At 39.9% G+C, this 27457-nt stretch overlaps 2 protein-coding genes across 2 annotated transcripts; both read right to left on the reverse strand.

Annotated features, from left to right (window-relative positions):
- Positions 1-4514: 4514 nt before the first annotated feature.
- rundc3ab (RUN domain containing 3Ab) lies at positions 4515-13162 on the reverse strand (the record flags this gene model as incomplete). Its single annotated transcript, XM_083932421.1, has 11 exons — positions 4515-4657; positions 4902-5002; positions 6098-6217; positions 6417-6574; positions 6748-6913; positions 7024-7104; positions 7208-7297; positions 8423-8508; positions 8699-8826; positions 9361-9476; positions 13065-13162. 11 exons carry the CDS (start codon positions 13160-13162, stop codon positions 4515-4517), a joined length of 1287 nt encoding a protein of 428 aa, XP_083788547.1.
- A 4245-nt stretch (positions 13163-17407) lies between these two features.
- Positions 17408-27206, reverse strand: pth3r (parathyroid hormone 3 receptor; the record flags this gene model as incomplete). The annotated part of the gene is made up of 13 exons (XM_083932255.1): positions 17408-17896; positions 17982-18023; positions 18968-19109; positions 19206-19300; positions 19393-19459; positions 19550-19610; positions 19711-19864; positions 21105-21252; positions 21337-21431; positions 22839-22963; positions 23117-23227; positions 24843-24948; positions 27141-27206. The coding sequence occupies 13 exons, from the start codon at positions 27204-27206 to the stop codon at positions 17408-17410; spliced, it is 1701 nt and encodes a 566-aa protein (XP_083788381.1).
- Positions 27207-27457: the final 251 nt, after the last annotated feature.

The raw sequence follows: 27457 nt of genomic DNA on the forward strand, positions 1-27457 counted from the left end.
TCAGCCCCTCGGCGTTTTTTTTTTTTTCTTGTCTGAACTCCAAACACCTCCACCACCACCACGCTGGTGTGGATTTAATTATATGCGGGGGGCGGGGTCCAGCTCAGCATCTCGCGTTTGATTGGTTAATGAAGCCCACGACTTCAATTCTATTGGTCAATCCGCCGTCAATCCGTCAAACATCAGACAATGTCATTTGCTGTCCCCGCCCCTAATTCATATCTCAGATTAACTGATTTTGAGCCGTTAAATTCGTGTTGTGATACCACATTTGAGCCTTTTACGTCTTTTTCAACTATTAAACGTGACCAAGACAACACATGGACTGCTGTTTAAAAACGATGCAAGTCATTGACGTTCACCAGTGAAGTGCACTTTGGTGGTCTATGTATTTAAAGGGCCATACCAGTGTTTGCAAGTTTACCCCCCCCCCTTAAAAAAAATGCCACAAATCATGTAGTCTTTACTTTTATTTCAATATTTCAGATTTATTTCAAATGTATGGTAAACAATGTGAGATTAAAAAAACATAGTGTCCCTACTTTTCAAGGTAACCATTGGTTTCCATTCATTTGAGTAGGAAACTGAACCGTGCAGACTCCTGAAACTCGATTGATTTGTAGTGGTGGAATAATAGTTATAATAATAATAATAATAATTTTATTTAGAAAGCATCTTTAAAAACAGAAGTTTACAAAACGCTTTGACGGACAGAGCAAAAGAAAAAGCATATAGAAATCCATACACATATGCATACATATATACACACCTCAACAGAGCAAGAGAAACGATAGGATGCTTTTTAAAAAACTGTAAAAACGACAAATGAATAATAAAATAGGAAGTAAAAATGTTTAGGTAAAAAGACACTAAATAGGTCATAAAATAAGAATAAATAAAGAAATAAAATAAAAGTTAAATTAAAAAGACGACATCACATAAAAGTCTATAAAAATGTGTTTTAAGCAGTGATTTGGGATGTCACTAACTATATTTAAGTACTGTGGCTGACTTAAGTTTGATATCGAGCTACAGACTTTACCTGTGTATTTCCATTTGATACTACACTACATTTTGGAAGTCAATATCATACTTTTGGCTCCACTACATGTATTTGATATTAGTTACTTTGCAGATTCCAATCATTGACACAAACATATAAATTAACTAATAGATTATAATGAATACTTAGTTATGGATCAAGATTCAGTATTAAAAGTAGATGAAATTAGCTCCACCTTTACCAGCTACAACATTAGTGATACTTATTATTAGCGGTGCATCGTTAATGCACAACTAATCCAGACATATTATTGTAATGTGAAATTCTGAATAATATTCTATATTATATAAGTAATTGTACTCTTGGCACTATAAGTTTAATTTGATTCTTATACTTATGTACGTTTACTTACTGTAAGTATGGTTTTGAATGCAGGATTTTGACTTGTATCAGAGTATTATTGCTGTATTGATACTTCTACTGAAAGGAAAGGTCTGAAAACTTCTCCCACCTTTCTTGATTTTTTGTAATCCATCAAGCCCACATTCATTTTATTTAGTGTTACGCTATCGACGTATAGTGGTGCAATATACGCGCAGATTGATTTGAAATGTCTGCACTGCATTACCTCATAGCAATAATGTGATTTGACAAAGATTCATGCAGGAATGATGTTCTCTGTGATGGATTACAGTTCACTAAATAATTTTCACTCTGTACAAAATGAATGGAAACCATTGGATACCTTATAGTAGGAAAATAAGGTATCATTTCTAAAACACTGTGGCATGGTTAGCTGTGATGAGAAGATCATCACCTTCATTCATGGTTAATTATTTTATCATACTATCCTGAGGCCTATTAAATCACCCCAGCTGGGCGTGTGTGCACCATTTGGGTGGACTGTGAAGTGGTTTTGGGTGGTGTGTGCGTGTATGTGTGAGACAGTGTGCGTTTTTGGAGATAAATGTCCAGACTCGGTGAAAAGGGAGTGGCAATGGTGGGACAAGAGAAGGGGTTAGAGATAACATGGCATGCGCCTTAAGGGGCAGATCCTAGACCAGTAAGGCACCCATCCTCCCCTCATCTAAACTAAACTGACCCTTATTGTGCACATACTTACACGAGACCTCGGCCCACGCTTAGATAACACGCTCGTGTGTCTGACACGCCACAATGGAAGTAAATGTGCTTTATCACAGACGGCTGAAGTACTGAACCATGTGTTTGACAGCCTGTTCATCTGTCTAGTGCAACTGCAGCCAACAATTGATGTCACTTTCACAAAACAGCCAAAGACAAAGCCAGATAACCAAACCCAACTTTTCACGACCCTCCAGTATCCATTCATTTCACAGCCAGGCAGTTAATTGGACAGTATGTCGATCAGGAATGTGTCTCCTGCATAATGCATTTCCATCATTTACCAAAGGACCTTCAGCTGTTGTGTGTTTAGCTCTGTGTGTTTGTCTGTCTTAATGAATGAATGATCCTAACCTATGGCCTCACATAAGCTATTTCAAACCCATTTGAAGAAAGACAATGTTCCTGCTTCACAAAGTTAAGCTAAAAGCGGGACATGTAAACAAAAAGTGACCTCAGCACAGGGGGGAAGCATGTGTTGGGTTTCTTGGACCTACAGTCCATGAAATTGATGTGATGTCATAGAGCCCGTTTGATTTCGCTTCCTAGTCTGCCGTTTTTGTGTCTGATCAGCAGTTTCTGAGCGGCCACGTGGCAACCAACATGACATGCAGGAAAAGGATACTGTTGAATGGAAATGTGGAGGTCATTCATGAACCATTTGTGTATAAACAACACTTTGAGTCTAGCCAAAAGCTCCACGAGGCTGTGCTCGAGCTACATGCTAACATAATCATACTAATATTCTTCACAACTGGAGCATTTCTGTGTTCCCAGGGTTCTTTGTTCCTCAGTTCAATATCCTATACATATGACTCATTAGGGTGCCTTGCAAAGAGTTTAGTGTTTTCCCTAAGACAAATGTATTTTTGTTGTACGTACATGTATGTCAGTCCCCCATCCCAGAGCTAATAGCTTATAGCTATTCCTTGAAACCATATACATTTTTGGGCCAGAAAGTTTTCTTGACTTAAGACAGTGATATCTCCATAGTGGCTGAACAGATGTTTACCATTCAAACTGCACTTGATGCATCACTCTCCCTTCTTTTTTTGCTAACTAAACAGCGAAGATAGCCCTTACCACCATCTTACAAAACTAAACACAAGCCTAGAATCCGTTCTGAACATAGAGATGTTTTGCAAGTATAATCGTTCATCTTAGTTTAGCATGTTAGCATGCTAACATTTGCTAATTAACACTAACACAGAGTGCACCTGAGGCTGATGCAAATGTTATTAGTTATACATACAACATAAACCTAAAATATAAGTCCTGGACAAACATTTGCCATCTCTAGAACAAAAAACAAAGTACACATCAATTGCATACCAGCATTTAATGTTTCAAAAAAAGGCAGTTTTATTGCAGTTTTAAATGACACAATGTATCTCAACTCTCAACAACACTGCATGAGACTGCAATTTACATGATGATAAATGATACACGTAAGTATGCCATGAAAGTAAATCAAAACATATAAAGAACAGAGAACAAAAACAAATGACACACACGCAATTTACACATTCACTATTTCTCTCCTGGTCAAACTACTCTATCAAACCAGGTTTGTAGAAAAAGACAATTAAGACGTTCACTCTGCATAGTCACGATGTACTTTATGCAATATATATTATGTCTGTTTTTTATGTTCACATTGTAGTGGCTCTGCAAACCTGTGTAGCCTGACAGGTCATTAGTGTCACATCCTACAATCTGTGTCTATACTGTATGATTGAATAAGGCCTAAACTGTCGTTTATCATAACATCATAAAGCTGCTTCTGTTAGTTTCCAAATAATCTTCATCAGAAAACCCCCTGGCCACTTTAACTGATAATAGTGTAATATAATATGGCAAAAAATGGTTTCCGTTCTCTTAATGGTTATAACAGCTCATCCCCCCTACACTGCCAGTATTATGCAAGAGGCAGAATAAGATACACTGGCAGACTGATAAGACACAGACATATGGGACATAAAGTGAGTTTTGATGACTGTGACCGTAGAGATATGACTGTAATTGCACAAAATCAAGCATCGTAACGTAGGAGAGGTCAAGCTCGGACAAGCTGTTTGCATTCCAGGAGGCTTAATCATGTTGAGACAATGAAAGACAGTGAAACTGCAGGAGGCCGTCTGGCAGTACAGCAGCTATTCCTGCATCTTGGACAGCCCCAGTCGACAGGAAGGCTACTCTTTCACCAACGCTTTAAAAGGTGTAAGTTGAGACCTTGCTGGGCTCAGAGTGTAAAGGTAACGTGAGGGCTATCAAAGAGAACATTTGTCCGCCTACCAAAAAGTAGTCTTTTTGTATCTGAATTGTCTCAGTGTCAGTTCAGTGGTTGGCAGTGTTTCTTTGGCGCCCCCTAGCTGGGAGAAAGGGCAGGACTGTTCTCTGTGCTGATGTTGACCAGGCATTCGCTGGACTTGAGGCTAGCCAGAGACTTGCAGCTCGGGATGGAGGCCAAGGACCCACACAGGCCCATCATGGAGGGGGTGTAGTCCTTTTCTGGAGGCGTGGGACAGACATACAAAGGGAGGGTCAATTCAAGTGTGTGGTTGTGTTTACTCACTTATTTCCAAAGCAATTTCAGTCAAAAGCAACTGGACTATGTTAGATAAATAACCAAGTCCAGTTGCTTTTGACTGAAATTACTTTGGGGATAACGATGACCTGGACAAATGAGAACATTCACAGGCTTACTCACTTATTATCTTACAACAACACAGCGTGTGACTGTGTAATATGTCACCTGTGCACCAGGCTCCTCCATTCTGTTTCCCCTCAGTCCTCTGGGAGTCTGAATCCAGGCTGATCTCCACTGACAGCAGCTCTGTGCTGGGAAAACTCCTCCTGCAGGTCGACAGCAGGACAAATAAAGAAGTTAAATACAATGTGTTAACAATACAACAGAGAGCTTACAGGCAGGCATGACAACTATGGTAAAAAAGTTGGCATGTATTATTACATTTCTAGAGTTTATTGTTGGATTACGAGTATGCAGATATATTTCTGTTGTTTTGTTATGTGTTGTTATGGACACTGGAGTATACCAGTGGAAAAATTCAAGATATTTGAAGTTACTATTAGAGCTGAAATGATTAATCGAGTAGTTGATCACACATTCAAATGAACATGTATGGGCAATCATTTTGGTAATCAATTAATAGTCATTTTTCAAGCAAAACTCGCAATTGTTTGTTGGTTTCAGCTTCTCAAATGTTTGGATGTAATGTTTTTCTTTGGCATGTAATATAGTAAATTGAATATCTTTGGAACAGTTTATCACATAAAACAAGCAATTTGAGGACATCCTCTTGGGCTCTAGGGAATTATAATGGGCATTTTTCACTGTTTTACAACATTTCATGGACATAATGATTCATTTAGAAAAGAATTGGCAGGTTAATCGATGGTGAAATTGATTGTTAGTGCATCTATGGTTGCAAGGTTTAAATAAACCTATTTGGAACAAATTAATTTATGGACTTTAAAGAAATAATAAAAAACTTCAGAAAAATTCTATTTAATATTTTCTATCCTTAAATTATATATTAAAGATTAATGGAATCCCAAAATTAATATAAAAGGGTTTGACGTTTTGTTATTTAATTTAACAATGGGTCATTTTCCGCCTCACAATTCGTTTCCTGCCAAATTCACCGTTTGTTTTCTTTAAACTGCTTCGGTTTAAAGATGTGCTGATAAGCAGTGTGCTGCCTAAAAATGGCTCCACATCGTGACTGGCAAATATAAGAAAAAAAATGTGCAAACATATATATGTGATACATGCAACATCATTTAGGAGTGGCACATATACTGTTAGTTATGTATGCTACATGTTTATAATGTATGTGTACATACAATTCAAATGATAACTTAAAGAAGCCAGAAAAGGCCATATTGCATGCCACATCCTGAGTGCATGAAATCATCTACAACACAAACCTGCGGAACAACTTGATATCGTCTTGGTTGTTGTATGGCTGGAGCATCGGCCACTGGTTGACCAATGGGATTGAAAGGTTTTTGGCCAGGTGGTTGGAGTCACATGGAATCAAGCTTGTTCTGACAAACAATTAAATAAAATTACATCACTACAAAGCAAACTAAAGCTAACCCAGGCCTCTGGTACGGACAAGTAAAAACCTTCAACTAAACTAATTATTACATTTAAAGGTTTTAAGGATGGAAAATCAGATTTAAACCCTGTTCAAATCTTGGCGAGTAATGTTTGGATGAAAAACGAGACATTATCCTCACTCACAGCTGCTCCTGAAGCTCCAGGACTATGGCCTCCAGTTCCTTCTTCTCCTGTGCGCTGTGGCTCTGCAGCTCCTCCAGTCGGGCCTTTAGCCTCTTGTTTTCTGTTTCTGTGTTCTTCAGCTGGGACTCACGCAGGCGCACAAGCTCCTCCAGGTAACCCTGACAACGCATATCCACACTGAGTGAAAGGAAATATCCACCCTTGGATACTCATATTAGACAGTGTCCACCATGTTGTGTTCATTATAGAATTAGTTTTTTGTTTTTTTACAGTGAGCCCAATTTTTCTCAACCCATCTTGTGTATTTCCGAACAAAACGATGGCTGCGCACCTTTTGAGCATTGACGATCTTGAACCTCTGCTCCATCTTGCGACACTTTGTGCTCCAGCTCTCCTCGTCAGTGACCAGGGGGATGTAGGGGTGGTCGGGGACGCTGTCGTCGCTTGTGCTGCTGTCGACACTTTGTCGATCGTCATCATCACTCAGGTAATCATAGCTACAACGGAAGCAGTCAAATTTGACGTTATCAAGCGCCCGCTCAGTGTCAAAATGTAATGGCTTTTAAAGTATTTAAAGTATGAGGAGATTGACAAAGCTTGTTTTCACCTTTGTGTGAATTTCAAGTATGGTGTGTAGTCAATCACGGCGGAAGATTTTCCATCCAACGCCTCACCTTTTAGACAGAAACTATGGAGGAGAAACAACATATACATAAGAGAGAACAACTACACATACCAATGTAAAATCACCAGTTTCATGGTTAATGATCACAGCATAAAGGTCTCCTCACCTAAAGTCTATGGCTCCGAGACCTATGAGCATCCCTGTTAGGACTGTGGCTTCCTCTCTTAACACGATGGATCCTTCTGCATAGAACTTCCTAGAGACAAAAACATGCAGGTGGGAACATGGTTCTAGAAGGGATAGGGCAATACTAAGAAGAAGAATTACTTTATTTTTATCCCACACGGGGAAATTTAATTTTAACTCTTATTATTATACATGTTACACACACAGGCCCGAAATACACACATGCACAACCAGGACCTATACATGCGATTAAGGAGAGATGTTAGAGCGAGGGGCCCGAGTTGGGGGGTTCTCAACAGCACCTCTGCAGTGCCCAGGACATGAACTGGCACCTCTCCAGCCACCAGTTCACGCTCCATACATGGTCCACACAGGGACTTAAAGTGACCCTATGGTTCCCAGCCAAGTCACCTGTGGACTGACCAAATGTTGGTCGCCCAACGTGGGGCTCGAACCCACGACCCTGAGATTAAGAGTCTCATGCTCTCCCGACTGAGCTAGCCGGGCGGTAATACTGAACAGTAGGGTCATAACTTCATGGTTCCATAAATGTAAGAATGGTTGAAGCTACGATATCTATGGTGTCCTGATTCCTACATTTTTGTGTTTGTGTGGGCTCTGAAACCTCCTCTTGTGACACGTGTGTGTCTGTGTGTGTGTGTGTGTGTGTGTGTGTGTGCGTGTGTGTAGAGGAGCAGTGAAAATGTCAGAGGAAACTGAAATTCAAGCCTTGTATTCGCCAAAAGAAGGAGCATTTTTGGGTATCTGCAAAATCACAAGGGGGTTGTTGAAGATGGCTATCCAATTTGCAAAGCGCACCGTCTAAAAGTGACTGCCAACACCTTGAAATATGTTTTAACGTCTTCACGATAATCATCCACCCCTTTATGCTCAAGTCATAAAAAAACGTAACTAGCGTATGTAAAGTTACCAAGCTGGGCCAAAACAGTTTAAACTCAGCTGGAGACGTTCACAAACTGTTACTGTTTAATTTCTGAATCTTGTAGAATGTGCAGTAGTTACCTGGATGTAACTTCAGTTCAATAAGTGCTGAAACCTTTCAATATAAAGTGTACTGAGATGTTTTATATGCAGGACCAAAACATTGATATTTCCTCTAACAATAATCATGATATCCAAATCTCATATCGTGACCCTCCCTACTGTACAGTTAGGTGTGTATGGCGCTTCCAACCTGGTCGATCTGCTATCCCTCAGAGCAGTAGCCATGTATTCAGACAGCCTCTTCTCCATCAGGGCCACTCTCATCCAGGCTCGGCCCTGAAGGAGTCGCAAAAAAGTTTAAGAAATCAACTTTTATTTCTTACTGTACAATAAAACACATTTTACCAAAAAAATCTTCACCACCACCGCAATAAGTGACTGAATAAAGATGGTATCTGTTTCACGTTACTGCATATCCCTTCAGATTTCTGTTATGATTATTAGTGTAAGTGTATAAGGGACTTGCCTTGGCCCGTGAGGTACTGATGTTCTCCATGCTCTCGATGCTGCTGATGCAGCTGTTGGGGACTTTAGCGCAGGCCAGACGAATGTAGTCCCAGTAACTCCTCTGGCCATCAAACCAGCTGCCAGAGCCTAAGAAGAGTGTGTACCATTAATATTTCTTTGGAGGCATTTTGATATGTTAATTGTTGAACTGAGCCGTTGACTCATATAAAGTGTATTTATTTCAGTGAACAGAGGATGGAGTCCTAGGCCAACGGCTGCAGTTACAGTACGAGAGACTCCACAGAAATAGGGAGCAGGTGTTGCTGAGGGAGAAACCCACAGTGTATGCATCTCAATACAGCAATGTTTGCCTTTTTAGATGCTACTATATCTTTTTTTTAAATTTCAGAACGAATACTAATGCGGAGACATGACAATATTCAGACTTGACTTCATAATTTCAGTATTTATAGCTGAATTCAATTGATTCTACCTAATATTTAAAGACAAAGCACTTCTCCATTACATGTTTTAACTTTTTGATGACAAAATGACTTTCTATTCATAATCAAAAGTGACATTTGAACATTTTCAAAATGCTCTTTTTGGTTTGACGCTTTAATTTATTCTTTCTTTATTCTTTTGTCTATCCCTCACAAATTCCTCCGTAAAGTTCATTACCTTTGAAACGGTGACTGAGGATGTGTTCAAGGATGGCTGCAAAATTGATGAACTCCTCTGAGGAATCATCTATCGGCTCGGCTGTGTATTTCTCTAACAGCGTCTTAACTGAAAACCTAGAGAGACAGAAAGAGAAAGAGAAGTTTTAAACAAAAGACTTTGGTTGCCAGTAATAAAGACATCGTGGGAATAGATTAGTCAGGGAACAGATGAATGGATTACTGCTTTCTTTGTTTCAGTTTACCGTGGGAGGAACACCTCACAGATCAAACTATAGTTACACTTTTTGAAATCTCTACAGGATAATAAAAAAAGAACTCACATAAAATGTAAAGAATATTAAATTGTGGATTTTAAAACAAAGTCAATGATAACAAAAGCAACTGCATCAAAACTTCAGATTAAATACACAAGATTGTTAATCACATATGTTTGTTGATGCAGATCTGTGCACAGTCATGCTGTAGTATCCTATTTCCGGCTGACACACCCATTTATTGTGAGGAAGATGTTTATGGAGCGCTTTCAGGAAGCTCTGACAACTTGTTTCACTTGTAACTGGACAGATTTAATTTATCTAGTCTAATGTACAGTAATACCTTCAGACTTTTAAGGATGCCTGCTCTTGTGATAAAGCATAATACTGTCAGGAGAAATTATTTGCAATGGATCTGTAAAAAAAAGTTATGTTATGGCCCCATCTTCTTTTAAATAAAAAAAAAAGATAAATTAAGGGGGAATGTAAGTGAATTGTGGCTGATATCAGATCCTGGTCGGTAGTCTGAGTCATAGTCATTTTGCTATCCATGCTAACACAAAGTGTGCAGCCTTTATTGGGATAAGCGCAATTTTATTTTTGTACTTTTTCTACTGAGCTAATGTGACGAGCCTCATTCTAATTTCAATGTAAAAAGAACATGGGAGAAGTTAGCCTTCGGGGCTTTCTGCCAGAGAGAACCCAGATGATGATCTTTTCCTAAAGCTAAAAAGAGCTCTGGCAGAAAGAAGCTAACTCCTGCCACGTGTTAAAGGTCTTAAGACAAGTCTACAGTGGCTAGCTAACGGCTCTGAGGCCGTGGGCTGCAGCTGACTTAGCTACTAAGGCCTTCGGTGCTTTGAGTTAAATGTTAACATCTGCATGCTAATAAGCTTATAATTACACATAGATATTAAGCAGGTGTAATGTTTACCATCTCCACCTATTAGTTTAGTATGTTAGCAAGATAAAATTCGCTAATTGGTGCTAAACACAAAGTGCAGCTGAGGAAAATGTCATTAAAAGTCTAAAATTAAATTTTGAGCACCATGACAGTTTGTATCAGATTTGGGGTAATCCATAGTTGTAGAGATATTTCGGCCAAGTGACCATTGCCATCCCTAATTTGCTAAAATGGTTAAATATTTAATAGTAGGCTAACTAATGGATGCCAGTGTAACAAGGTACATGCGTAATTAAGGGTTTAATGTCCTCCTACCATAACATATACACCCACAGACCCTATAAACCCCCATGCTGTTGATTTTAGACAGCATTATCCTTCCGCTGAAATGACCACTCCATGCGTTCATGGAGACTAAATAATTCAGCAGGTCTATTTGCTGCACCTGCCAAATTGTTTGTCCGGTCACAAGGAGACACTGGCCATACGGAGCACAGAAACCCTGATCGACATGACCTCTGCAGTAGATGGACCGACACCATTTCTGATATTTTAACATAACAGTAAAACCTATCAGAGCATTTTACATACACACACTGTCAGTTTTTTTATGTGTCCGTAAGACAATGCTTTCCCTAACACAGGCCATTGAGGCAAGTGATTTCACTCCCCATTGTTTCAGAGGCAACAATGTCTCATTCAGCTGTCCTGACCGCGGCCAGATACTGGACAATAATTGGACTATCCTCAAAACGAGCACAATCCCCCGTGATTTCACTGTATTACAGGCAGCAGGGACGTGACATGACCTAGATAAGCTGCTCAGTGGCTCAGCAGAGGTGCAGCTCTGTACCTATGTTTGTTTAATAACTCAGTAAGAACTAAATGTAAGACCGGACATGTGACTCCAGTGAAACAGACATGAGTTATTTGATGTCTGAACTTTGATTTCATCATCGATGACTTGAATCTTGGCAGAGGGCGCAGCCATGGATTCAGGCTTTAGACATCATGTTTACACATTCACTATGAAATATGGCAGCGTTATGGCAATATTTCTTAAAGGGTTCTAACGTTGATAATTGGTGCTTGAAAAGATTAGGTTGTGAACCTAATTGACACTTCACACTGCACCTGTTTCATAACTAGTCGGGTTTTTTGGCCACTTAGGGAGAAACAAGACGTGAAAATAAAATTTATATTCATTACCTTTTAAAAAATTGTTAGCAAACAACTGCCTATTTACACATCCAGCAGATACAAAACATTAGCATGGATTTTGAGTTGACAAAATGAAGTCAAATATACTCTCCTTTTAGCTCTCTCCACCAACTCCTGAGGGAAATACTTTAGCTGCTAAATGCTCCATTATGCTGACTAGCTAGTGGCTAACTGTGTGTGTTTGCTGTTTCGTGCTGAGCAGGAAGCATAGAGTCTTTTTAAAACCAAAAACACACTATGAGCAGTGGGAGTGAACCAAATCAGTAAAGCTGGCTTCCTCCATTTGAAAGATCGGGGGTTCGATCTCCAGCTCCCCCGGTCCACATGTCGAAGTGTGTAAATGTGTGTTAGATTAGATGGTATGTAGATGTCCACTGCCATCTGTGTGAATGTCTGTGTGAATGGGTGAATGTGACAAGTCGTGTGAAAGCGCCCTGAGTAGTCAGAAGACTAGAAAGGCGCTATATAAAATAATAAGTCAATTTACCAAAAACAATGAGCGTAAAGATGCTAAAAGGCTGCACAGAACTGAGGCGGAGTCTTTGTAGGTTAATCATCACTTTGAGTGACTCCTTTGATACGCATCATTTGATCCATCATCATTATTATAAAAACATAGCAGTTTTTCCAATATCTGTAACTTGTTTTTTGTTCTTTTTACATTTGAAAACAGACTCAAGAGACAGCATCTCTGACAGAAGTTGAATCTTTCTCAGAGAATAAATGCATGTAAACACTGAGTTTGTTTATGTGTTGTCTTTACATTAGTGTAGGCCTCACTGTTGGTCAATAGCACGCATGCATTTACAGTATGTTTATATCTGTGTGTGTGTTTTAAGTTCTGGCAAAGAGCATTTAAGTGCAAACCTCCATCCAAAACCCCCTCAAAGTCCACTTATAATGTGCAGACCTAATACTGCCTCTATGCACAGGGTCCCTGGGGTGTCACTTAGTCCTTGCCCCGGGAAAGGTTGTCGTCATAGCAACCACGCCATCAGCGGGGAGATAATAAATCGCAGTGACAAAGATGACTCTGCTAAACTCACACAGAGAGGCCAGTCTGTCCGTGGATTGTTAGAAATAAACACTATCTGTAAAGGAAGCTCGTTAATGCACAGGCGTCATGTCTGTACAGGCCCGGCGTTCATTAAAATGACTTATTATGAGGATGACTCAAGCCTGCATCTCAAAATATGTCTATATATTATAGGGTGAGAGTAAAAAAACAGCAGCAATTTGTTCTGATCAAACTGACACAGTATAACCACAAGTCCACTTACCACAGATATAAAGAACACATCAGGGGCAGTCAAACGCACTGACCTGCAGACGGTGATGAGGTTCTTTCGCTCCACAGCCACGTTCCGCACCGACGCTTTCTCTCCCATGGCCATCGCTGCCTGCACACAGCCGGGCTGCATCCAGGAGGAGGCAGCCCTGAAATCAAAAGACCCCTCCCTGTCGGCCACCGGCCCTCCTCATCCACTCCTGGACACCAGAGGGGAGGATGCTGCTGCCCGCACCAGAGCCGTCGACAACACCGGCAGCGGTGGCCACTTGTCTACGGCGGAGGAGACGCAGCTGCAGACATCAGGTACACCGGGACATGCAGTGTTGTTTTTATTATTACTCTTATTATACACAGAAGACTGGGCTACATCTGATACCTCTCTCTCTCTCTCTCTCTCTCTCTCTCTCTCTCTCTCTCTCTCTCTCTCTCTCTCTCTCTCTCTCTCTCTCTCTCCGCCTACTTTTGGACCTAATCGTGACGTCACTGGATCATCATGTACTCTGAGCGTGACGAATCAGCTCAGTGGTTTGACTGACATGTGCACTTTGTATTTTTGTATGGAGTTATCCATTTCGAGCATGTAAAATAAGAGAAGGTATAAAAGAAAAAACAAAGACAACAGCAGTTGTGGAAGAAATATCCAACAAAATAGAATAAAAACACACAACAAAAAAACACACAACAGCAGTTGTTAAAGACGTATCCAACAAAATAGAATAAAAAAAACACACAACAGCAGTTGTTAAAGATATATCCAACAAAATAGAATAAAAAAAACACACAACAGCAGTTGTTAAAGATATATCCAACAAAATAGAATTTAAAGAAAGGGAAAGCCATGACATAATTCATTTCATTAGCAATTTTCCTTCATCTACATGTGTGAAAACAAAGGGGTATAATGTTATTTGATCCAACTCCTTAATTATTCTCATCAAATCATTATTTACAATAACTCAATATAATTATAAAGCTTCACATACTCGTCACTTATCACACATTTACAGTTAAATACAGTACATAATTCACACAGCTATATACTGTACATAGTCTCAAAGAAAGAGCAATATATGAGCATAAAGCATCTTTACAACATTGAGCTACGCTGTTAATATATTAACAATAGGCTTCATAAATATACTACACTGGCATACATTTAGTGTAATAGTCAAGTGCTAAATATGTACTATGCATTTTGTATCCTATTGAATAGATCAAATATCAAAAACTTATCATGCTTAATTAACTTATTCGCTACATTATTATTCGAACCCACAGAACTTCATTTAAAGTTCTTGTCAACATCCCAAAGTGTCCAAAGATACCTCATATGTGAATGAGTGAATTTTGAGGACATATTAAAAACTAATGAAATGGTGCAGCCATAAAAACATGTATCCTTGTTAAATATCACATACCTTAGTTGGAACAACAACAGGGTGATACAGTAGCCTACATAATATTGTGTGGCAGAAGATGGTTTTTCAAACCATAACGCTATTTAAGAGGAAATAAAAGGGGATTGGTTATGTCATTTTTTTTTAAATATATTGCAGTAAACACTTTGATTTTGAGAGACAATGAACAAACGCCATGTGCATCTCTCCATTTAATACCTTTTTGTACAAAACCTTGTGATTGTTACGGTGAAAGCGGACTTTCTTGCTCAATAACAGCTTCTGAAATTGGGTTTACAGTACAATGAGAGTGATATCATCACCTCCAGCACCACAGTCCTCATCATCCTGGGTCATTTCCTCCTTCTGTAATTTCCGATCAGCCTCCCCTTCAGTCTCCTCCCAGCTCCCACCCTTCTTTTTGTGTATCTGGAGCCAGCTGAACCCATTCAGCTGTAAAGTGTCATCAAATGGTGACTTTGATCCCCAACCTTTTCCGTCTCTAATGAGCTGACAGCTGGTTGCCACCATACGTTGCTGGGTGGGGGTTGTTGGTTTTTTTTGTCTTGGTGGAGGAGCAATCACTCATGCATGTCTGTATTTGGTGGTCCATATGTTTGGATGCTTAATTATGTTTCTGATTTTACATCAGACAACAATACCTCATGGTTTGGTTTTCCTGAACAGGAAATATTAAAGGTCCTATATTTCAAAAAGTGAGTTTTTGTTTCTTATGTGGCAAAAATCAGTAGGGACATTTTAACTTGCAATGTTTTTATTTTTGCAACAGGGGGCAGCACTTTATCTAGTATCTAACCCACTCACTTAAAGGGGTACTGCACACCTAATGTGTTTTTTTTAAATCTGTAAACTAAATGATATGACTGTACTGTGATGAAACAAATCAGTGCGGGTGTTAATATTGGCTTTTCTTTAACCAAGTTTATTATGCATTTCATGGGTTGAAAATGGTCTAACAAGCCCCCTGCTGTTTTAAATCTGCCCTAACCTTGCAAGTCCAATGCAGAGCTAGAGTCGACTGGTTTGGGCTCTACTGTGTTTTGGGCTCTACCCCCCCCCCCCCCCCCCTCACACACACACACACACACACATAAGATAAATAAATAATGGTCAAAATTGCAGCAGCAGAGGCAGAGAGAAAATCACTGTGATTATGCAATAAAATATACCATAACATACAGTACACTGTGTACATAAACAGCCATAGCTCCATCCCACCCCTCCTGACCTTGCATCATGTATTTCAGAACTTTTATGGCAGTATTTTTCTACCTTGAACTATCGTATTGAACCATACTGAACTTTCTACTCCTGTTTCTGTAAAATAAAATGAAACTGGTGAAACCGATGAATCTGATGTCCCTGATGTCCCTGGCAGAGGTCAAGACTATTGTAAACTCTATGATAAATGACTCTATTCTTAATTTAGACTTATGGTATTATTATTATTAATATTATTATTATTAGTGTTACATTGGCCTGGGAACGCCTCAGGATCCCTCAGTTAGAGCTGGTTAATGTGGCCCGGGAAAGGGAAGTTTGGGGTCCCCTGCTAAAGCTGCTGCCCCCACGACCCGACCCCAGATAAGCGGTTGATAATGAGATGAGATGAGATTATGATCATTATTGTAGCTATGATACTAAAATTAAATGCTAACTGATTGAAAGGTGCGAGTAATGTTGTCAGTTTCGCATTTCAGATATAATGAAGATGTCATTTTTAATTTTTCAAATGCTACTACTGTATATGTCCCAGTTCTACCAGTTTGACATACATGTGAGCAATGACTGGCCCTGAAATAACAAAGCTTTTCTTACATATAGCTAAGAAGCAGCAAGTAAATCAAATAAATTCAGTTTAGTTCAGTTTAATTGAATTCACTTTATTTAAACTTTCAAGGCATACCCACAAAACATGAAATTATTCTCTTACACTGTCACATAAACACATAAACTGTCCTAAAATATTTACAGGTACCATTTCCTGTCTGTTTACCTCGTGAATACTGGCGGCTTGTGCTGCAGGTTTGTCACCCATGCTCGAGGTCTACAAACAGCTCGGGTGCCTCTTGGTCCGAGTGGAGGCCTGAGGGCAGAGTGAGAAATTCTGGACGGTGTTGTGAGGGCGATCAGGGCGGAGGTTGCACGGAGGAAGGGGTCAGGGTTTGACCTGCAAGGGGCAAAAGGTTTGTGCATCAGCCCTCAGGGTCCTGTCACGCTGATACATAAGGAGACAACATGGACAACATCAAAAAGAGACACCTGTCTAGACATGCTGTCTGGACTCACTGACTGCTGAACGGTAAAGAGGGAGTCGGTGTGTAAACATCCAGGTCTGTCTTGTCTTTTCTAAAGTCTCTGCAGCATCAAATCTTCATATATTGTCTGTCTTAAATAACCTGCTCACATTTCTTTCACATAAATTGAAAGCATATAGATATTTCTCTTATACGCGGACTGTCCTCTCTGTGAACAAGGAAATTAAATAAATTCACAAGAAATCCATCACTTACGAGCGACAATTCATACAATCCTGATTTGGTGGGTCTTAAGGTGTAAAGACCTTCAGTGTCATTTTGTAAAACGTAAAATGTGTTCCCTCATATTTTCTGTGATTCCACCGGCTAAAAAAAACAAATCAACAGAACCGCACAACTTTTGTTAACACAAGCTCTTCTCAGTAGCTGTTCTGGAGTATTTGATCACATCACAAGATCTTCCACAGCAAACTGTCATGTAATTGTGGATGTCAGCACTTTAAGGACTCCTCATCCATGTTGGCGTAAACGTTGAGACTCTTTGACCTCGGAAGAAGGTCCTCGGTCTTGCAAATCAACAAAGAGTTTGTCCAGATTCAACTCAGGTGAAGTAAAAAATAAATCCTTCCCTGTCATCTGCCTCAGTCCGCCGTGAGTTAGATACCTGACCTGTGCTCATCTGTCAGTTTATCTACACAATCACAAGATGGTCTCCAGCTCTTTCAGAGATAAGCAGTGGTCTTGATCTTCTGCTCCAGGGGTTTGCGCTGGAGATGTTACATGACTTTTGGTGTCATGATTCCCCTTGCTGGCTCTGGCATGCCTCGCAAAAACTCCAGACTCTGTGCCCCCTGGCTTCCGCACAGCCAGCTCCTGTCGAGGGCTGGAGGTTTCAGTATCACCGGGCATGTACCCAGGCAGACTGGTTTGAGGGTGGAGAGAGCCGTGGCGTGGCAGCCTGACCCCTGATGCTCCACCGGCAGCTCCACCTGAGCCCACCACACCACCGGGGAAGGAAAGAGCTCTGGGATTGGCAGCAGACAAGCTGACGCTGTGGGTGGTGGTGTGTGACATCATGCCGCCGTAGTAACAGCTACCTCCCCCGCCGCTGCTGGTCATCCTGGCTTTCTGTTTGAGGTCCAGTGCGAGGCTGCGTCTTAACCATGCCTTCTTTACCTCCGCCTGCACCTGAGAACAAGAAGAGGGCACCAAACAGGAAGTTATGTTTGTCTTTTTGAGTTCATGCATCAAAACTAAATGATGGCTCTGTTACCTCCCCGTTGCAGAAACAGTAGATAAATGCCACGAAAAAGCCCTGGAAAGATGAAATTAGGACTTTGTTAAAAAAGAAGTACATCACATTTTTCTAAATGTATTGCGTCCAAATACTGAAAACAATCTATATTATTATCAAGACACTATTTCCACATTTTTCACGATACACATTTGCTTTTTTGATCGATACCACTAGCATGTCTGCACACCAAATATGAAGCTACAGTCAGCAGAAGGTTGACTTAGCTTAGCATTAGCAATGCTAGGAACAGAGGGGAAATCTTCATTCATCTGTAAAAAAAAAAAGTGTAAAAACAACACAACTCAATCGTTATGCTTAGCTATAAGCTAACCAGCTGTTGGCTGTAGCTTCATATTACGTATGCAGACATAAGAGTGGTATTGATCTTATTTTCTCTGCAAGTAAATGAATAAGTGATTTTCCCAAAATGTTGAACCATACACCAGGTATATAAAATATTCTGATGACACATATTTGTTTAAACTAGTGCAGTGTCCGTTCAAAACATGCATGTTCGAAACAGGCAGATCGCTTTGCCCCCAGTATGGCTGCTTGAAGATTTCTCAAGAACAGCTCATCCAAACCACTTCACACTCGACACTGCGTTTCCTGTAGTCGTCAGCATTACACCGACCGAGTGTGAAGTCGATCGGATGAGTGGTTGTCAAGAAAATCGAAGGACATACAGACGGACAGAAAGACAGCGACCCCTCCTGTTTTAGTTAGATTCGATATGTTAGAAGGATTAATTCTGGGAATATTTTCATCTTAAAAAAAGAAAAAAAAACATTTAAATGTGTTCAGAAAAAAACTGTCTTTGTGTAGAACCCTGAAACAATTTTCCCGAATGTTCCACTTTTTTTTCCACCTTCATCATAGAAGTTATTAGTAATAGTAGTTTGAGTTAACGCTCACAGTACATCACAGTGTTGCTTGGAGAGTTTATTAATGTGCTTTCTGACCTGTGATGAATTGAAGAACATCTCATAATGCATTTGCACCTGCCACAGCAGCCCGGTGACCTCAGTGTAGGGCAGAGCCATGAACACCATGTAGTGAACTCCAAACAAGGGCATGAGGACTAATGTGGACTTGAGCAGCTTCCTGAAGATAAAGAGCATCAACATCCATGTAGTGATTTAACATTTGTAGAAACTATTTTTTAGGGGAAATTTACACAAAGAGGTAAAGAAATACTACCGATATTGCTGTCGAGGGTCCAATTTACCAGTGTTTGTTTCCCATAGTTTAGAGGCAAGTACACGTATTATGTTGACAAAGAGGAGAAAGTTCACCTGCAGGAGCAGAGGTGCACAATAAGGCCAATGTTATATTCAACCCAAATGAAAATATCCTTTTATAGTATTAAAATGTATATTTTTCTTACAACAATGGCTGCCAGAATGGGAACTTGATAGATCCACTTCAGGTTTCCTGCACTGATGTCCCAACACCTGAAAGCAGAGACAGAAGAGTTAAAGTTAGCATTTGTGATACATATGTGTACGTAAATATTAAACAGATGAATGCATCATCTGACTCACTGTGTGTCTGCCAGAGATGCCCGAGCACTGACCCAAACAGACACAAACACAGCTGGAACTCCTGTAATGAGTGGAGGGATAAAATAGGGAAATTAAGTCACAGTTAACTCTATATCCTAGAGTTAACTGTGACTTAAAGTATATGGTCCAATGCAGCTTACCCCAGCCGATGATGGTGAGCGCCCATAGGTAGTTCTTGTCAGAGAGGAAGGCCATGAAGATGAGACTATGTAGGTACAACCCCTCCACCAGGATCCAGTAATGATTGGTTGCCAGGAAATAAAGGAAGAGAGTAACAGCAACTTTACAGCCAGCCTGAGGACACAAAGCAGCACATAGCACATAGCACAAATAGGCTGTAAGATGCTGAAGAGTAGCTCTGTGTAAAAAAAACCCTGCTACAATATATAGTTGTGTTTAGTTTATTTTCTTATAGGAATAGCCTGACATTTGGGGAAATATGCTTATTCGCTTTCTTGTCAAGAGTTTGAGAAGATTGATACAATTCTCAAGCGTGTGACTTAAAAATGAAGCCTCCGCCAGCAGCTGGTTAGCTTAGCTTAGCAAAAAGACTGGAAACGGGGGAAACAGCTAGCAGTCTCTGTCCAACAACAAAACAACAACAAACTCCACCAACAAGCATCTCTAAAGCTCAACAGTTAGCATGTTATGGCTAGCTTGTGTGATAATTTGCTGTTTTCCAGGGGCAGGTGCAGTTGCCTGGCAACCAGCACAGACTACAGGAAGTAACTGTTTCCTGTCATCTTCACACTTTTGTTTTGTGAGGATTAAACAGCAGAGCAACGTAAAGGGTTATTCCCGCGCAAAATCATGTAGTTAGTGAACCTGGAGTTTATTAAAAGAGACATGCAAACTGGCCCTGGTACCAACCCCTCTCGTAGTAAAGTCCATTCAAGTCGATTACCAAAGTCAATCCAAAAGGAAGGAGCCCATTGGTGCTTCGTTTTATGTGTAAGGACTCTTATCATGCTACAGGAGAGGTTTGGTGTTATTCTGAGCAGTATTAGTGGTTAAAAAAGACGTTTTAATGCCTTTACTGTAATGCCCCGAGCTAATGAGTTGTTAGCCACATCTGGCTGTTAGCGACTCTCCCGGATTTCTCCATTAATAGTTCATACACGAAAAAAAACTGTCTCTATGGCTTTTTTGATGTATGTAAGTGCAAAAAGACCATGGGAGGATTTTGCGCCGGACTTACACTTTAAGCAGCCTAATGTGTTAATTAAACCTTTTGCCTGTTACTTTTGAACAGAGCAAGGCAAGCAGTTTCCCTCTGTTTCCAGTCTTTATGCTAAGCTAAGCTAACAGGCTGCTGACTCAGGCTTTACTGTACAGACGTGAGTGGTATCATTTTCCTGATGTAACTCTCAACAAGGAAGCTTTAAGGATATTTCCCAAAATATCCGACTCAAACTAATCACTTATTAGATGTACACTTGCATTTTCACATAAAAGAGCATTAGCTGGTATTACATCTTAATGTGCATCAGCATTGCTGTGCTGACAGCAACAATATCAAAAACGTATTGTTTACCATATGGGGCTTCTGTGCAGTGAACTCAGGCTCTCTGTCTTCCGATATGGAGTAGAGCACAGCATCCTTCACGAAAATGCTGACAGCTCGACATATGAAGGAGGTGAAGAGGTGAGTGTGGATGTAATTGCGTGTGCAGTGAAGACGCCTGGAAGAAAATGTGAAAAATACTTTGAGTCGTACATTATTGAAGATGGAGACAACTGACAGTGAATTTTTTTGAGTTTCTCACTTGAAATAGCAGAGGATGGAGACGGCCACCAACAGTGATGATAGAGAGACGGAGTAGCCAACAGTGTACATGAGGTGCAATCTTTCAAACACCTTCTGAAACAAAACAAAAACATACTTAGAGTATGTGTGGGCCAATGTAATATATGTAAATATATTGAATTTGCATATATGAAATATATTCATTGGAAGTCAACCTATATGTTTATATGCAGGGTGTCCCAAAAAATGTATACACACTTTAAATAATTGTTAAGTAGGTGTTTACTAAAAGTAATTTAGTTTTTAAAATGTGATAGAATTTAAAAACATCTTTTTTCGTTTTGTCGCTGCCTGTTCTTAAACTGACGTCCGTTCTGGTCCAGACGTTGCTGACAAAGTGAAGCAATGGAGTCGCATACATCACAAAACCATTCCCTTGGTATTCACGTTCAATGGCTGCTCTCGATTCAGTGACTGTTTCAGGTATCCCCATAAAAAGAATATATACTGTATATATGGATGTATAAAAATTGAGTTATCAGCTGCTAAAGTGTGCATACATTTTTTTGGGACACCCTGTATGTATAAGCTATATATGAAACCTATTCAAAAATGGAACAATTTCATCTATTGCCTTATATGTCTATGCCATACATATAATATATGTTTATGTACAGTGTGTATAATGCATTTATTGCCATATATGTCAATTACTTATACATACATATAACATATATTTGTGTAAATCTGTAACATACCGCACTTATTATAATTAATAATAATTTACACTTTATTCTTGTTGTTAGGTTAAAATGTTTTTGTATAGTTGCACTGTCGTTATTTGCTGCTCTGTGTGCCCTGAATTGCCCCCCGGGGACAAATAAAGTTTTTTGAATTGAATTACACATATACATTTAATTTATGAAAATCCATTGCTGCGTATATGCAACTTATTAGTGATTTCTTCATATTATTGGTTGGTTCCAACTGGGATTTGAACACTTATCTACAGCAGGAAAGTCACTGGTCTCACCTACTGAGCTGTGCAGGTGCTGTCTATGCTGTGTGAATATATATCCCAAAAACCCATCAATATATGATGATGATTATATTATATACAGTATGTGAACATAAAAAATGCACATGCAGGTTAAAAAATTAATCAGCAAAACATATATAGTCATACAGCTTTTTTGTATACATGTTGTTTTCATAAACTTGCATATATGTAATAAATATATATTGTTGCAACTAATAATACCATATAAAAATTTATCATATAGATATTTTCAATATATGTACAAATTTTACTATTTACAGGTATGTTATAAATCTATGTCTTCATTTATCCAGAGGATCTATGTATGTGATACAAGTATATCGCCTTATATGTAACATGTATAACAACCTGTAGGGACATATATGTCATATATTACCATATCAGTAAGTAAACATACCTTATACGGCAAAATCTATACACACAGTCCGTATATGCATCAAGACAAACACATATGAACGTACTTCCTCTTGGCTCCTGTGGTTTGAGGTCAAGTATGTGGTGCACTCAGTGTAGTTAGCCCATGTGCGGTTGATACTGGGCACCTGCTCCCAGTTCCCTGACACGTCACACTGGCGGTAGGCTCGCCCTGGGTCACACAGAAGTGCGGGGCACAGGCACAACATGAGCACAACAGTCTGTGATACAAAAGAGTAATCTTTAATCCACATACCCTAGACCACACATCAGGACAACGCTGCTGTTTGAATTCTGCATGTTAGTGTCTCTTGATCTCTTTTACCTCTGTGGTTGAAGTCGTAGATGTACTCTGGGCACAGAACCGACACCGGCTGACCTGCTCTGCTTCGTGGCCAGCAGATGATCCCGTCCCACTCTGGGATGCATTCACCCACTTCACAAATAATGAGAAATAATGAGCTTAAGTTCGAGCTTTCCTACAGACTTATGGGCACTGCGTAGGACAGTTGCTACAGCATTGGCATTTCTCATGGGAAAGACGCAAGACTGTCAAAAGTAAGAACGTCTCAATTGGTTTTTTTTATATTTAGCATTATACTTTTGTTATTTTTTCCCCCAAATACAGTTGCATGGTGATACCAGGGGTTCAATTATTACGTCTCAATAAGTCCTGCATTCATGTGTTCACTTATGGGCGGCAGTAGCTCGGTCCATAGGTGACTCGGCTTGGACCATGAATGGAGCGTGGACTGGTGGCTGGAGAGGTGCCAGTTCATCTCCTGGGCACTGCCGAGGTACTATTGAGCAAGGCACCGAACCCCCAACTGCCGGGGCACTGAGCCATTGGCAGCCCCCTCGCTCTGACATCTCTCAGTTAATTGCATGTATAAAGGTCCTGTTTGTGCATGTGTGTATTTCGGGCATGTGTGTGTGTGTAACCTGTATAATAATAATAACAGAGTGAAAAAATTGAATTTCCCTTGCGGGATAAATAAAAGGAATTCTTCTTCTTCTTATGTAATAATAAGCAGCAAAATAAAATATCAACTGTCGAAGCACTCATGCATATTGACCTCTATCATTATTCCATATAGAAGAAGCATTTTAATGTTATTACTCAAGTTATAGCCTAATTGAATCACTTCAGATACCGTTTAATTTTAAGTTTAGTCTGTAATAACGCATCATATGATATGTTTTGGATGAAAACTTGAATATACCTCAAAAGTCTACTTAAGTACAGTACTTTACTATAGTTTCCTCCTCTGAAGCCTTAATGAAATGAATTAATCAAAGTCCGTTTTTAATGGTTGTACTTTAAGAAAATGGAACCTGCATCACAGGTTGGAAGGTTTCCTATCATATATATGATCTTGTCTTTTTCATACAGCATTATATTAGATTATTGTGTATGAAATATGTGGATAGGAGTGTCAGTGAGGATCTGCTGTTCACTGTACCTCTCTTCAGACTGGGGGCTCCATCTTATATAATTATATTCTGAATAGATCAGTGAAGCAATTCATCATCAGCTTCTGCGTCATAATGTGAATGAAAGATGCCCTGCTTTTGTCTGCACCTAAATTCTACTCAGTAATGATAGAGATACTCCTCAGCAGGATATTGGATGGGTGTTATCTATTATATCTGATCCTAAATAAATACTTGATGTAATAAATACTGTTTCTGGTGATACATTTGGACATGTACTCACTGACTACGGTGTTTTATACTAACACTGGATATGTTTGTTAAAGGACCCTACTTCCCTAATAGGAAGGGATTTTTTTATATTTTGAACAGGGAGAAAAAATATTCTCTCCGGTTGACATATTCAACAATGTTGACTTGTGAAGGTTTAAATATGATTGACTGTACTCATGGAACCAATTAAAGGAAAAGAAGTAAAAATATCTACAGTTTTTATTGTACACTTTCAGGGGTTAACTAACATTTCCCTTGCAGAGAGTTTTAAACAACAACATAAAACTGAGCACTGTCCTGTGTCTACGTTTAAAGAGCAAAATGGTCAAAAACAGCACACGAACCTTGAACCAGGGACATTTGTGCCTGGATGTTCCTCTCACACTTGGCGTGAGCACCAATCAGAACGTAGATCTGCTCATCCCGCGTGATGACATCATCAGAGTCTATCTGCAGAAGGCAGATACGAGAGAGGCGACAAATTGTTAAGACAAGTGTGCAAGAAATGCAGTATAAGATCCATTGGTGGTCCGAGCCTCCAAAGCCACTTCAGTTCATCTGAGCAGCTATCATTCCTGCATGTATTTATCCTCTACAGTACTCAATGACATGGGTAAGACATGTTTTAAACTTACGATTAAAATTTGTTTAACATGGTTTTCCTACAAAAGAGTAAAAAACACTGCTGCCATATTTACGCCCGAGCCACAAGTCCTCAGGATTGGTTCCTGAGGGATGTGATATTTGAAGGTTAAAAACTTTTTGATTGAAGGGGGTCTTTAAAACGTGTCCTGTATCCCCTGAAGTCTCTTTCCATCTAGGGTGATCTGTCAACCACAAACCCTACTGATGTGCTGCCTCCAGGTGTTGTGAAATAGTTGTGTGAGGGTGCGATATGTCATGATCCCTCGACAAACTCCCTTTTTTACGCCAGGCCGCTGGCCGCATGGGGGTCTCGCCCTCAGGGCCTCAGCCATGCTGGTGAGAGCTGATCTACACAAGCAGCTTTATGTGCCCGGGTAAATTTCACAACAGAGTCGCGAAACTAGCAACCAGAGAACTCACATGAGACTTGTTTGAGCGATTAGGCGGAAAGATACAAAGAAAGACAGATAAAGAACTTGAGAAAAATTTTAAATGTGGATCAGTATCAACAATCTCTTAATTCTAATATATGATACAGGGGCCAATTTGAATGTGCAACTCTACTTTTGATACTTTAAGTACTAATACTGACATAGGATTTTAAATGTGGTTGTTTTACTTAGATTGTTGTATTGCTACTTGCACTTAAGTAAAGGATCTGGGTACTTCTTCCACCACTGCTTTTCTCAGCCGTCTTCCGGGCACAGCTAAAGACTTCTCTTCTCACCGTTGTTAAACAGACTAAAGCTCAACAGGAACCGTCCACATCGATGGATTTGTCATAACTCACATTCTTGGCGTAAGCCATTAAAATAAACTGCCAATGGGTGAACAGTGTTTCACTCAGAATGCTGAACAGCTATCATTCCCTACAGTGATTTGTTTTGGCAGGGGACTCTTAAGCCAAAGTCAATACAGTTGTATTGAGCAGCTCAAACCACTCGTTGTTGTTGTATTTGGACTGTGGACGCACCGGCTGTGTTGGCACTCGCATTTAAAACACGTTGATTATTCAAATTTAGATATTCAAGTTTGATGTCAAACATAGTCTGTGCCCCAACACAACATCCTCATAGTTCAATACGTGCAAGTCAATACGGAGAAGTCATTAACTTTTCTTCTTTACACAGGAGGGTGTTCTGCTGACGGACAGGGAGGGTTAGTAAAAAAAACCAATCTGCTTTAGACATCTCCTTGCCTTTGTGTCATAATTAAATTGGCTCTCTTGGTCCCCTGCTTCATGTAAAGTGATTTTCGGGTCGACTGAGCAGGAGGTTGTAAGTCTGTCTGAGGTGGACACTCAGGATCGACCCGGGGCAAGATGAAGAGATGGGGCTCAGAGGCGACGGCAGTCAGTGTGAGCCGTGAGAGGGTCATGCGTCAGTGGGTGAAAGGTTAAAGGGGAGATTGAGGGTTATTTTGTGTGTGTTCCCGACTTTTTTTTTACAAAGTGATTTTCCTATTTGGACATAAGATTTTTCAGCCATAGTTGCAAAATATCATATAATCATTTATTTATTTTTCAATCACTAATCATGACTTTTTACTTTTTAAGAGGGCTTTGTGCTGCAAAGAACACACAGTTATTCCTAAAAAAGAGCCATTCATCTATCTACGGTCAGGCTTGCTGGTGAATGGCTGGCACATTTACCTGGAGCACGACATAAATCTCTGTCCAAAATTCAAACAATCAAAGGGAGTCACAGATACATGATGTTTTCTATATTTGGCCCAAAGTGCAGCAGTATGGGAGTATTCTTCCTGACTCAGCATCACGTAATAGTGTAAGATATCATGCTAACGTGTGAAAAAAGAGAGAAATTAGAGATTTTTTTTTAATCATCATTCCAATCAAGTAAGATCCCCTATAATTGCGTAGATAAACGAAAACAAACCCATGAGAGCCATGAAAGGAAAGCAATAGGTAACCCATTCAATCAATTAAGCAATCAATAACTCAATCCCCCATACACTAAGGAGAAGTAGAGTACACTTACCAGTGCAGTCACTATTATGACACTGTGGAAAAGAGCCACGGCACAAGTTCCCTGTGCAGACAACATGATGTCGACTCAAACAGACGTTTATTTAACGTCAGATCATCTTATCCTCCTCAGGTTGAGTTGCAGGAACCCGTATCCCAAAGTTAAGGACTGTTCGTATCTGGGGTCCCACCTGTCTTTGTGCTCTCCAGACTTCTCCTTGAGCCTCAGTGGACATCACTGATCAGGCTGGAGGGAGCATGTAGAAGTCAGAGAGAGAGAGAGAGAGAGAGGGAGAGGAAGAGGGTAAGGGAGAGGGAGAGGGAGAGGGA

Source organism: Echiichthys vipera, assembly GCF_963691815.1.
Source record: "Echiichthys vipera genome assembly, chromosome: 18".
NCBI lineage: Eukaryota > Metazoa > Chordata > Actinopteri > Perciformes > Trachinidae > Echiichthys > Echiichthys vipera.